The 12,582-nt window shown below is 44.8% G+C and overlaps 1 protein-coding gene across 1 annotated transcript in view; it reads left to right on the top strand.

The window, feature by feature from the left end:
* PIEZO2 (piezo type mechanosensitive ion channel component 2) overlaps window positions 1–12,582 on the top strand; it is a 255,891-nt gene that overhangs the window by 141,503 nt on the left and 101,806 nt on the right. The window contains 4 exon segments of the mRNA XM_070361473.1: window positions 8,744–8,834; window positions 8,837–8,953; window positions 10,199–10,393; window positions 10,396–10,411. Of these exon segments, the coding sequence (XP_070217574.1) occupies window positions 8,744–8,834; window positions 8,837–8,953; window positions 10,199–10,393; window positions 10,396–10,411 (419 nt within the window).

Here is a 12,582-nt window from a genome sequence, read left to right as displayed (position 1 = left end):
ATTTTATTTTGAAGTCCCTAGCATACTTCCTGCGACTCGTAAATCTTGGCGATTGTGTTCTAGATTGCTTGCTTTTTGAGGATCCTTTGAGAGGACAGTGTTTGCTGGCGTTGCTTCTTCTCTCATTTATCTCAGTGGAGAAATGGCAGATTAATCAACCCTCTGGTGCCTGGGAGAATTGCTTCTCAAATCCAGCTTTGTTTCAGAGTAGTAAGTAATCCCTGGAGAATGCTCAGGACTCTTCCCAAATCTCCATGGACTTGATAATGAGGCTTAAGTTCACTGTTTTAAAGGGCATCACAAATCCAAGGATTCTCCCGAAAAAAACCCAGTGGGCATGGAGTTGGGGAGGAGGCTTTGTCCTGTTTTTGAATTTTACAGAAAGCAAACCTCGGTCAAGAACCAACTCCCTAAGTGCCATGAAAGATTCTTTGCCAACTGACATACTTGTGGTCTTGTTTATTTGTTCCTTTTAATTCAGAAGCAGATTGACAAATCATAACTGAAAGATTCAGATTCTTACATCTTTAAAAAACATGAGTTGTGTTATGAGAGTTAAATTGTGTAGAAAGGTTATCTGTGCAATAAAACACCAATGACATCAGTAATTTCACCAAGGTGATAGTATCTGCATATTTATGTACTTCTAGCTCTTTCTAGCTATTTAATGAGATTTCAGGCTTTATTATTTTTTTGAAACAAAGAGTAGTTTAATATGAAACCAAATTTATGATAAATGTTTATTCAAATAGGAATTTTAGTCTTGACTTAGTCTGCTGCAAGTGGCCTCTTCTATATGGTTTAACAAATCCAATATAAATGATATAAAGAATATTTTGGTGTCAGTCTTGAGAAACCTGTATGCAGGTCAGGAAGCAACAGTTAGAACTGGATATGGAACAACAGACTGGTTCCAAATAGGAAAAGGAATACGTCAAGGCTGTATATTGTCACCCTGCTTATTTAACTTATATGCAGAGTACATCATGAGAAACACTGGGCTGGAAGAAGCACAAGCTGGAATCAAGATTGCTGGGAGAAATGGCAATAACCTCAGATATGCAGATGACACCACCCTTATGGCAGAAAGTGAAGAGGAACTAAAAAACCTCTTGATGAAAGTGAAAGAGGAGAGTGAAAAAGTTAAAGCTTAAAGCTCAACATTCAGAAAATGAAGATCATGGCATCTGGTCCCATCACTTCCTGGGAAATAGATGGGGAAACAGTGGAAACAGTGTCAGACTTTATTTTGGGGGGCTCCAAAATCACTGCAGATGGTGACTGCAGCCATGAAATTAAAAGACACTTACTCCTTGGAAGGAAAGTTATGACCAACCTAGATAGCATATTGAAAAGCAGAGACATTACTTTGCCAACAAAGGTCCGTCTAGTCAAGGCTATGGTTTTTCCAGTGGTCGTGTATGGATGTGAGAGTTGGACTGTGAAGAAAGCTGAGCCCCGAAGAGTTGATGCTTTTGAACTGTGGTGCTGGAGAAGACTCTTGAGAATCCCTTGGACTGCAAGGAGATCCAACCAGCCCATCCTAAAGGAGATCAGCTCTGGGTGTTCATTGGAAGGACTGATGCTGAAGCTGAAACTCCAATACTTTGGCCACCTCATGCAACGAGTTGACTGATTGGAAAAGACTCTGATGCTGGGAAGGATTGGGGGCAGGAGGAGAAGGGGATGACAGAGGATGAGATGGCTGGATGGCATCACCAACTCGATGGACATGAGTCTGAGTGAAGTCCGGGAGTTGGTGATGGACAGGGAGGCCTGGCGTGCTGCGATTCATGGGGTTGCAAAGAGTCGGACACGACTGAGCGACTGAACTGAACTGATATACCTAATTTATTCCTGAAGCAGCCCTATTGTTGAGGGCATGTTGAGACCTGTCAGTGCTTGATGGGGTAGAGATTCTCCTTCAGCACTCAGGTTGAAGCCAGGGCTTCAAACAGCAGCAGCTTCTAAAGCATGGAGACACATACAGTCCCAGAGCTACGATTATAATCCCAGCTGCTCTACAGATGTAGAGTCTGGAGGTGTCCTCTGGGCAACAATTGCAGAAATTGGAACTCTTGAGGGTTACACAAGCTCCTTCTGGAGTCTGGCTGAGCAGCACCAAGGCCACGGGGGTTCGAGGATGATATCTCATGGCTCACTTTCCCGGGGGCCCCTCCTTCACCTCCAGGTGTGAGGGAAACCTGAGGCTCTAGGTTCCACAGATGGATCTTTTTCACAAGAAGCTTGGGGCTGTGTTTGTCTGCTGGCCTGTGGTGCCTGGAGGTGGTGGCTTGATAAGAGTGCTCTCTCCGGTTGTTACTGTCCTGTGGGGCTCAGGGTCTCCAGTCCTACTGGCCACCAGGGCATGTCTCCATATGCACTGTGTATGCTCCTGCTGGGCTCAGCCAGAGGGTGTGGGGGCTGGACTTGCTCCCTTGCTTTGGGGAGACAGGGGGAGAATGACTTGACTTAGGTGGGAGCACAGTGGTGCCTCAGTGTCTGGGCAGTGTCTTCCTTCCCCCACCCTGCAGTACACCTCTTTGGATTTGCAAATGACTGTCCCTTACACACAGTCTCAGCAGGTGTCACACTCTGGGCATTTCACCTCTCTTGGGGTAAGTTCAACCTTGTGCCTTCCCTGCCTGCCTAGGTGTGGCCCTTCCTGTCCTCTGCTGTGGACCAGATATTCAGCTAGTTCTCAGGTCCTTTCCGGGGAAAATCAACCCATGTGTAACTGCATATTTGTAGTTATGTCCTCCCACGAACATATTTGTCATGTCCATGGGAGGAGGTGGGTTCAGGCTCTTCCTTCCCCACCACCTTAAACTGACCTTGACCTGGGAGTTTGTAAAGGTCCAGGTGCAGACTGCATCCCAGATATGTTCAGTCAGAATTCTGGGAGGCAGGCGAATGTTTGGTGGTACCAGGATTGTTTTATTAAAGATCCCCAGGCCTGTGGTCCTGGATAGCCTAGTGGGTTGCTACCTGCTAACTTGGCCTGTCTTAACCTCCTTTATTGAACTTGTATTGCTCTATAGGAGGTGGTTGAAAGCGTACACGCTTCCAAATGGAACAGGGAACAATTTAACTTGTGCTTATACATTTGGAAAAGTAATCTTCCTAAAAAAAGCTTAGTAACAGAAAAAAATCTTGGCTTCGTCTGCACCATGTTGTTACAATAGGCTTACATGATGCACGTGACCCCTGCCAGCATGGCTCCGGAGCTCTCTGGGCACTGTGTCCATGGGGACACTGTGGAGGATGGTGGACAATGGTGATGAGTCACAGCACTTGCCTCTTCCTTCCATGGACTCTTCTGTTGCGATGACTCCACTCCATGAAGATAAATTGTTAACTTTCAATAATAAACAATGAGTAAATAACTTGCAACATTTTAGGAAAGCGCTCCCTTTGCTTCTGGATCTGCTGGCTCATTATCTGTGCCCCTGATGCTCTCCCATCAAAGCATCTTTTCAAGCATGGTTTAAGACACAAGGAAGAGGAGGATGGAGTCCACGGTCTGAGGAGTGCTGGGCTAACACCTAAAGTTTGTCTGAAATCAGAAAAAGAATCCATTAGATAAGTCACCTCAGTGTTTTCCAGTCAAGGGAGTCTGCCTCGCATCCAACTCAAACACAAGGCTTCTATGTAGGATGAGTTTGTCCATGGTCACAGGTATCAGGAAGAGTGTGGATTCTAATCTGGCTGCTTCCACATCATCTCATGCAGTCCTTTAATCAGACAAGTTCCTGGGACTTGCTCCTTGAATTCCTGATTCAGGAACTGTGAGGTGGAGCCTGGTAATCTGGCCTCTTAAAGAGCCCCAGGTAAGCCTTGGATTTAGTCCAAGACAGGTAGACTCATTTAGTGCTTGGGGATAAGGGAAAATGAATGTCTGGGTTCTACTAGAAGTAATTGGTGGTGTCTTCCTGGTCCAAAACTTAGTGGGAGTAACTGCTAATGCTTGACTGCTGGGGACGAGGCTGCAGGGCTGGACGCGGTGATGGGATGAGGCATGGAGGCTTGGGTCCAGGCTTAGGGAACCATGACCTCGCACCCAGTTGACTCCGAGGCACTTGGAGTGTCCTCATGTGACATGAGATGCTGCCTGATGTACATCTGGCACATTTTGAAGTCAGGGACTTTTGAAGAAGATGAGTCAAAGCACTTACAATTCTTTACATAAGGTATAGACTTCAACCTGGACAATGCTGATATGTAATGTTTTATTAGGCTTTTTAAACTATAAAGGTTTTCTTTATCTTTCATTTCTAAGATAGCTCAGGAACTAGAAAAATAAATCTTTATTTACAGCTACTCCTTCTTAGGAAGAAACTGAAAGACAAAGTTTAAACATGCTTCTCCAGGCAAGAATACTGGAGTGGGTTGCCATTCCCTTCTCTAGGAGATCTTCCCCAACCCAGGGATGGAACCCAGGTCTCCTGCATTGCAGGTGGATTCTTTACCAGATGAACCACGAGGGAATCCCTTCCCAGGTGGTGCTAATGGTAAAGAACCTACCTGCCAATGCAGGAGATGGTAGGAAACGGGAGTTCAATCCTTGGGTCATGAAGATCCCCTGGAGGAGAGCGTGGCAACCCACTCCAGTATTCTTGCCTGGAAAATCCCATGGACAAAGGAGTCTGGCGGGCTACACCCCATGGGGTCGCAAAGAGTCAGACAGGACTAAAGCGACTTAGCATGCACTCCTTCTTAGCTCCAAGGCCAGGATCCAGTTGAGTTCCAATGTGGGGACAGATTTCAGCTCCAGCAGCCCAGCCTGCTTGCTGGTGAGTGAGCTGAGGGGCTTCCAGGGCGTTGGTGTTTATGCTGCTCCAGATGGATCATTTCGGGGAGAAGACCAGCCTGACGTGACTAATGGCACTTCTGGCCCCAGCTGGGATGGTGGGGCTCACTTTTGGCTCCCTCTCAGTTTGGGAGGTTTAGAAAGTGTTTTCAACTGAAAGCCCCAGGGATTCTGGTACAAAAATGCTGAAAAAACTTAAGTACACTGGTCTGTTTATAAAAATCACAGGGTCCCTGTCCCGCCCAGGAGAGGTTGGGGAAATGCATTCATCTAAACTCGAGAAGGTTCTTGACTGGAGATTTCTATCTGATTTAATCTACATCCGTAGCGATTCCGTAATTGAGCAATAAGTCATTTATTGTGAAAGTTAGGAGTGTGTTTCTGACTGTGACCCAGGCAACCCTAGCTGTGTTCCCTCTCTTTGTCTCCTTGGTCAAGTAGAGACTGAAAGTTTTGGACTAATTTTCTTCCTCTAGAGGCATTTTTAGGACGTTGCTCACCTGCTGTACAAGTAGTATTAAGCAACAAATGCCCATGTGTGTGGTGATGTGGGTGTCATAGCAACAGCATCCCTGGATCAGTCCCCACAGCAACTCAGCTTTGGGAGATGGAGAAGTTGAAAGAAAGCTGGCCTGGGAGCCGGGGCCTTGGATGCTGGGGAGGGGCTTTCCCGGTGTGGGGACAGCACATACCAAGGCAGAGAGCCTGTGGATTCCAGGTTCTCTGCATGGTTCCCTGTGTGTGATGTTTCTGGGCCAAGAGATGAGGATAAAGTTGGAGGGAGAGACTGGTCCCAGGTGTGGCAACTCCAACAGGTAGGCAGCTTTATGTTCTCTCCAGGTCACCTCATCAGAACCCACTTTGACAGTGACCCTCAGGTAGACCTCTCCAATTCTCACCTCTGTCCACACTCCAGGTTCCTCACTAGCTGCCCCTGTGATACCTCCACCTTAGAACTGGCTTCCCAACTTGTTCCGTGACTGGTCATCCTGGTCTCATCCACAAAGACAAGAACTCCCTCTGATTCTCCTTCATCCCTCCCCCTACCATGTGAAATTTACCAACTGGGGTCTGCTGACTGGACTTATGAGATGCTCGCCCAAGACGTGAACCCTCTTCAGCTCCACTCCCCACCCCCTCTTCCACCAGCACAGCCTCCTGGCTGCAGGACCCCCTTGCTCTTCCCCTACTGCAGCTGCTGGAGTTGCTCTGGGAAAGAGATCCCATTGTCCCCCTCACTTGGTTGAGTGGTTGGTGATCAGAGTGCTCTTAGCTTGGGTTCAAGAGAAGTGAAGCATCAGGCAAGTCCTGCTCTGAGTCCAGCCACCTCTCGGAGAATTTTGCTTTGAAACTCCCTCTGTGGGTGATACAGGGATGTGGGGGTGGGCTTTCCTCCTGGTACCGCAGCTCTGTAGCTCTCCCATCATCCCAGGTGGGGGCCGAGCACCTGTGCACAGGTGGGGCTGCTGGTGTTGGCACTGACTGGAGCTCAGCCCCCATGTCTCTACAGCGTGGGATGCAGGGGCATCAGCTGACAGTGAGGAGGAGGAGCAGGTGGAAGAGAAAGTGGGTCTGGGGACGCGTTATGGAGGCTTGGCCAGCCCTTCCTGCTGTCTGGAAGGCTCTGGTTAGAATTTTCCCATGGCTGGTGGCTCTGTGACATTCAGAGCTCAGCTTAAATGTCACCTCCTCAGAGAGGCTCTCCCTGAACTCAGAATCTAAAATAGCCACCCTGACTCCCTCAATCACATCACTCTGTTTTAATTCTTGGAATAGCAAGTGTCACTGTGAGATGTTTAGTTGCTGACTTATTTGTGTCTCTTACTAGTATGTGTACTCTTCTGTCTCTTACTAGTGACATTGATGCACACTGGGCTCTGAGCAGATTGAAAAATCCTCACGCATAAGCCTGAGACATTCTTCTTCCTTCTGGAAAAAGTACAAATGTGCTATGATGAAATACAGTATAATGCAAAACCCGGTTTGGGTATATGGACTTGAATAGCCTAGGATTACATCCTCGTGTGTGTGTGTGTGTGTGTGTGTGTGTGTGCACAGGGGTGGGAGTGCATCCTGTAGCCTTGGCTTCATTAACAGCCAATGTAAATCCCAAGTGGCCTGTACCCACCTAGGCAAACAGCAGGTCTAAGCCCTCAGGTCACTCAGCACTTACTGAGCTGTGCACCAGCCTCCTGTGCCCATCTTCCTCCAGTGAGATGGACGCTCAGACACCAGCAGTGAATATTATGTAATTCTGAATTAAGCATATCAAGAAAAAAAAATATATATATATAAATATATATCTGAAAAAAAGACCCTAATTGGAAAAGAAATAGATACCCCAGTGTTCACAGCAACACTGTTTATGACAGCCAAGACACAGAAGCAACATTCATCTACGGAAGAATGGGTAAAGAAGATATGATCATCTACAGAAGAATGGATAGAGAAGAGTTCAGTCACTCAGATTGATATATATATACATATATAATATACCTCACACACACACAGACTGGAGTGATTACATCAGCCATCTCATCCTCTAATACCATTTGCTCCTGCAACCCTCCCATGGAATGAAACTTTTACAAGGGGCATTATGCTGAGTGAAATAAGTCAGAGAAAGATAAGTACTGTTTGATATCACTTATATGTGAACTATAAAAAATACAACAAGCTAGTGAATGAAACAAAAAGAAGCAGACATACACATGTAGAGAACAAACTAGTAGTTAGTAAATAAGTCAGAGAAAGATAAGCACCCCACTGAGTGTTCTTGCCTGGAGAACTATAAAAATACAACAAGCCTGTGAATGCTGCAAACTAAAAAAAGGGGTCGCATAAACAGTCTGACACAAACTAGTAGACTTAGCAGCAGCAGGGGGAAAAAGACTTATTATGGAATTAGATGAAATCATATGTGTGAAATCTTTGAAACTGTAAAGCACCATAGAGTTTAAAGGATCTTTCATTCAATAAACATTTTTAAAAAGAAAGAAATTTTAAAATGGGAAAATGAAGCAAATGGGTACTGCTTGGACTCAATGTCTGATCTGGGCCTCAGAGTTGTCTGACTCTGCAGAAGCTGCTGTCTTTTCAAGATGAAGCCTGTCCTGAATTTGAGACAGGCACCTTTTGTCTTAAGGGAATGGTTTATATTTATAATTCCTTTAAAAAAAATCCTAACCCTTCCAGGGAAAGATTGTAATTATCCAAAAAAATCTTATGTATTCTTTAAAAATGAACAAAAAAGCCCATGATATACACAGTTTAAAATAATCCATGTAAGTGTGTATGTGCTGTGCATGTGTTTCCTTCTGAATATCTAGTGATGGTCCTGAGGTCCCACATGGCCTGGGATGGGACCCGTGCACAATTCTCTAAAAGGATGAGATAGGAAGCGACTGTTTATTTAGCCAAGTAGCCAGGACCACTCATCTTCCCAAAGGCAGGAAATACTAAAATAGTGAACAAAGATAAACTCCAGAAAGAAAAGGGATTTCCTCAGTGCTGATCTGGCCCATCCTTTCTGTTTAAGCCCATTCATCAAACTTCCCATCACCTTAGTGGCAAACTAAGTAAATCTGAGGAACCAAACCCAGATTGCTGAAAGCTAAGTTATGAATAGATGTTTCAGACAGTCTTGGCTTCTGTGTGTAAAAAAAAATGAGCTCATGTAGGTGAGATGACCTGCCGTTAGGGACCCTATGATTAGCGATGCTTCCTGTTTATGCCTTGAAGAAAGATCAAAGTTCTTTGGGCTTCACACAGGGACCACCAGATACCTGAGGGGCTTACGTGGTTGAGTGGTAGTCTGCATTTTTTCCTCATTTCTCAAATTCACCTCACTGACCAACTGGTAAATTAGAAACCATATAATATTCTGGGTGGATAGGCAGAGACTGCAATGTTTTCTGTTTTTCATTTATTTAGGCTGGAGGAGAAAAAATAGACTCTAAAGAGGCCCTGATCTATGAAGAGGATTTAGATGAAGGAGATGGTGCTGAAGGTGACTTGGAGGAAAGCGAAAATTAAAACTCTTCTGCAGGCTGGCCTCTGTGGCCTCTAAGCTGAAGGAGTTTATTGGCAACATGATAACCACTGCAGGGAAGGTTGTTGTGAAGATTTTACTGGGTTCATCAGGTGAGAACCTCCAAGTCCTGGGGCACACAGGGAGCCAGCTGGCGAATGATGAAAGAAATAAACTATTCTATTCCACAGCAACAAAATCGTAACTGTAGCTTTTGTGAAACTGGCCACGTGTACAAACCACACACACACACACACACACAGCTTTTCCCATTCAGTTGTAGGTTTTATGTATTAGATGGTTTCTGTTAACCTCTGTAAAGCAGTCTTTTCCCTTAGTAGTTAGGTGGCGTTGTTTTCTATGTGACAAACAGGACCACTGTTCACCTCTCTCAGAGCCTGTGGGTGGTGATCTGTGACAAGGGCCCCTTTTCTGTCCCCATCCAGAGCTACACATGGGCTTTCGGGAGCTTGTCTGTTTACATTGAGTCATTAGATCTCTTAATTTAACTCTTCAGGATAGAATGTTTTTCTTCCCCAGTTAGATGGTAATCTCCCAGCACACACGCCCACTACCTCTCCCTGTTGGCTGCAGGCTGCTCCTTCCATAAAAATCTTATCTCCATCTTTGCCCCATCCCCATTGCCCCAGAGCTGCTGCAAACTTTATTCCATCCTGCTTTTGTGAAGTTTCATGAGATGAAGCAACTGTTTTTCCATAGGAGAGTTAAAAGTTAGAAAAGTGAAGAGTATTTCTCAAGAAATGTAACTCAGGACTTTAATGAGAAGTTGTTTCAAAATGCTCCCTGCAAAGTTTTTAAATGCCTATGAAGGAATGATTTCATTTGACATTTTCACTTTTAGTGATAGAGCAAATCACATTTTGTCGGGCAGGACAAAGATTTAGTGAGGTTTTATCTGCCACTGAATGCAATATTATCATGAACCCTTGTCAACAGACAAGCAAAAGTAAATCATTATTTTAAAAATTTATCGAGGACAGTTAGAATGGACATACAGTATTCCTGAAAAACTCGGGGAGAAATAGAAAGATGGAAACAGGCAAGTAAACATGCTAAATTCTACTGGTTGGAGAAGTGAATGTTTGTTGTTGGGGCTCAAGTGCCACAGGTAGGATTTCTCCTCATCTGATACTTCCCCATATTTACAAATTTCACTTTACATGTGACTTTTTTCCACAATACAAATAGCACTAATTCTGATTCATCAAGAGAGTGTGATGAATTTTACTACAAGCATAGGAGGCATTCTTTATCATCCCCAACAGTGACGGAGGCTGAGCTGTGCAGGGTTTCCTCCTCTCCACATTTCTCACACGTGCACCCCTCCCCCCCCACAGGGATGATGCTGCCCTCTCTGACCTCGTCCGTGTACTTCTTTGTGTTTCTGGGCCTGTGCACTTGGTGGTCCTGGTGCCGGACCTTCGACCCCTTGCTGTTCAGCTGTCTCTACGTCCTGCTGGCCATCTTCACCATGGGACACCTGATTGGACTCTATCTGTACCAGTTCCAGTTCTTCCAGGAAGCCATTCCCCCAACGACTACTATGCCAGGTAAGAGGCATTGCTGGACATTTGATGATTCCATAAGATAATCCTCGAGCCCTCAGGAGGATCCTACTGGGCCCTGAGCATCTGATAAGTTTCTTCTGATGCCCACTGGTGGGTCAGCCAGGCTTTGGTGGGGATGGGGACACAGTCTCTGCCTTGATTGTATTGGCCACAGTCTGGAGGGAAGAGGTGTTGCTTCAGGTGGGGGTCCTGCTGGGGTGAAGTGGAGGGAAGCTGCTGTTTGCAGCAAAGAGCAGATACATGGTCTTGGTTGAGGAATGAGACCAGGGAGAATGTTTTACAGCAAAGAATAAGAAGAATATGTCAGAGCATCTGTGGGAGGGAGCTCCTGAGGGCAAACAGAGGACAAATTGAGGGTCAAAAAGAACTGAGTGACCATAAAAATGTAAAAGTAAAAACGCATGAGTCCATGGTGTGTGTGTGTGTGTGTGTGTGTGGATGAGCAAGAGAGAGAGAAAGGTGAGAGAGAGAGAGAGAGATTTTATGTGCTTCAGTTGAAGTTGACTATTATCCCAAAGTCTTATATGAAAATGAGAATTCAAGGTAAAGAACCCAGCATTTATTTTGACTTTTTGGAAGGAATTTTAGGCTGTTCTCTGTTAATGAGGGAAAACTCCTCTTGACAGGATGTCATTAGTTAATGAAGGGAAAGGAGTGCTAGAATTAGAAAACTACTGTTTATCAGTTCTTCATGAGATACTTAAATCTATTCACAAATTGAAACCATGACTTAAAGAAGTTTGTGGGATGAAGATTGTTTGCAAGGATGACAATGTAAGCTTGCTGATCATTTGCTAATTGCAAATGGAAAAGCCCCTTCTGGGGTAGTCAGCACCTTGACCAGTTGATCCAAACAAATTTTACTAGAGTGGGGTCCCTTGACCTTTCAGACTTCTAGGCTGGATGCAGTATGGGGAACGAGACATTGTATTGTTAAGGCTTTAGACCTAACCTCCAATTTCCAGGAAAAATAAGGGGCAGGAATGTGGTTTACTTGACTCCACAGGGAAGCAGTCATTAAATCCAGACTGTAGAATGTAAGGGAAGCGACCTGGTCTCTTAAAAAACCAGCATTCTGAAAAAGAAGTGTGTGTGGAGGGTGTGGGCAGAGACCGTCCTACTTCAAAGGAGAAGCAAGGAAGCCTGCAGACAGATGAGAAGCCCAACTCTGGATCACATCTCAATTTAAGGACAAATCCTTTTGAAATTAAATGGAGAAATTTCAATATTCACTGGTTATTAGCTGATAGTACAGACTTCCTGTTAGTTCTTAGGTGCATGGTTGTATGTGGTTATCTGGGAAAATGTCATTGGTTTATAAGATACGGGGTGAATTCTTTAGGATTCAAGGACATGAAAAACAGAGGAGCCAAGACATGGAAACACCTATGTGTTTGTTGATGGACGAATGACAAAAGAAAGAATAGTATGCATATATAAGGAATGTTCTGTGGAAGGAAATGGCAACCCACTCCAGCATTTTTGCCTGGGAAATCATACGGACAGAGGAGCCTGGCGGGCTACAGTCCATGGGGTCGCAAAGAGTTGGACACGACTGAGCAGCTAAGCGCAGCACACAGGGAGTGTTACTTGCCGTGAAAAAGAAGGAAGTCCTGCTGTTTGCAACAACCTGGGTGAACCTGGAGGGCATTGTGCTGAGTGAAATAAGTCAGAGAAAGATGAATACTGTATGATCTCACCCCTTATGTGGAATCTAAACAGAAAGTCAAACCTAAAGAAACAGACAGTTGCTAAGTGCTGGAGGGTGGGGAGTGTAGGCAGAGGTGGAAAAAGGTACATACTTTCAGGTATGAGATTAGTAACTCTGAGGATCTGTATACAGGGGCACTGTAGTAGTAGCAATGCATTGTAATAACATTGTACTGACATGTGCTGAGAATAGACCTTAAACCTTCATACCACAAACAAGAAAAGAAAAAGAGTAGCTATGTGAAGTGATTATTAACTTGATTGAGGTGCTATGCATCATTTTACAGTCTATGCTTATATCAAATCATCATGCTGTCCACTTTAAATATACTACAATTTCACATGTCAATTGTACCTCAATAAAGCTGGGGGGCACTGAGAAGTCTCTTTAATGATGTGGATTTACATAATATTTATTTCAAGCAGAAGTGGATAGATACAAA

This window comes from Bos mutus, chromosome 24 (assembly GCF_027580195.1).
Source record: "Bos mutus isolate GX-2022 chromosome 24, NWIPB_WYAK_1.1, whole genome shotgun sequence".
In the NCBI taxonomy this organism is placed as follows: domain Eukaryota; kingdom Metazoa; phylum Chordata; class Mammalia; order Artiodactyla; family Bovidae; genus Bos; species Bos mutus.
Note: the sequence above shows the minus strand (reverse complement) of the source record. Positions and strands in the feature narration are given on the sequence as shown.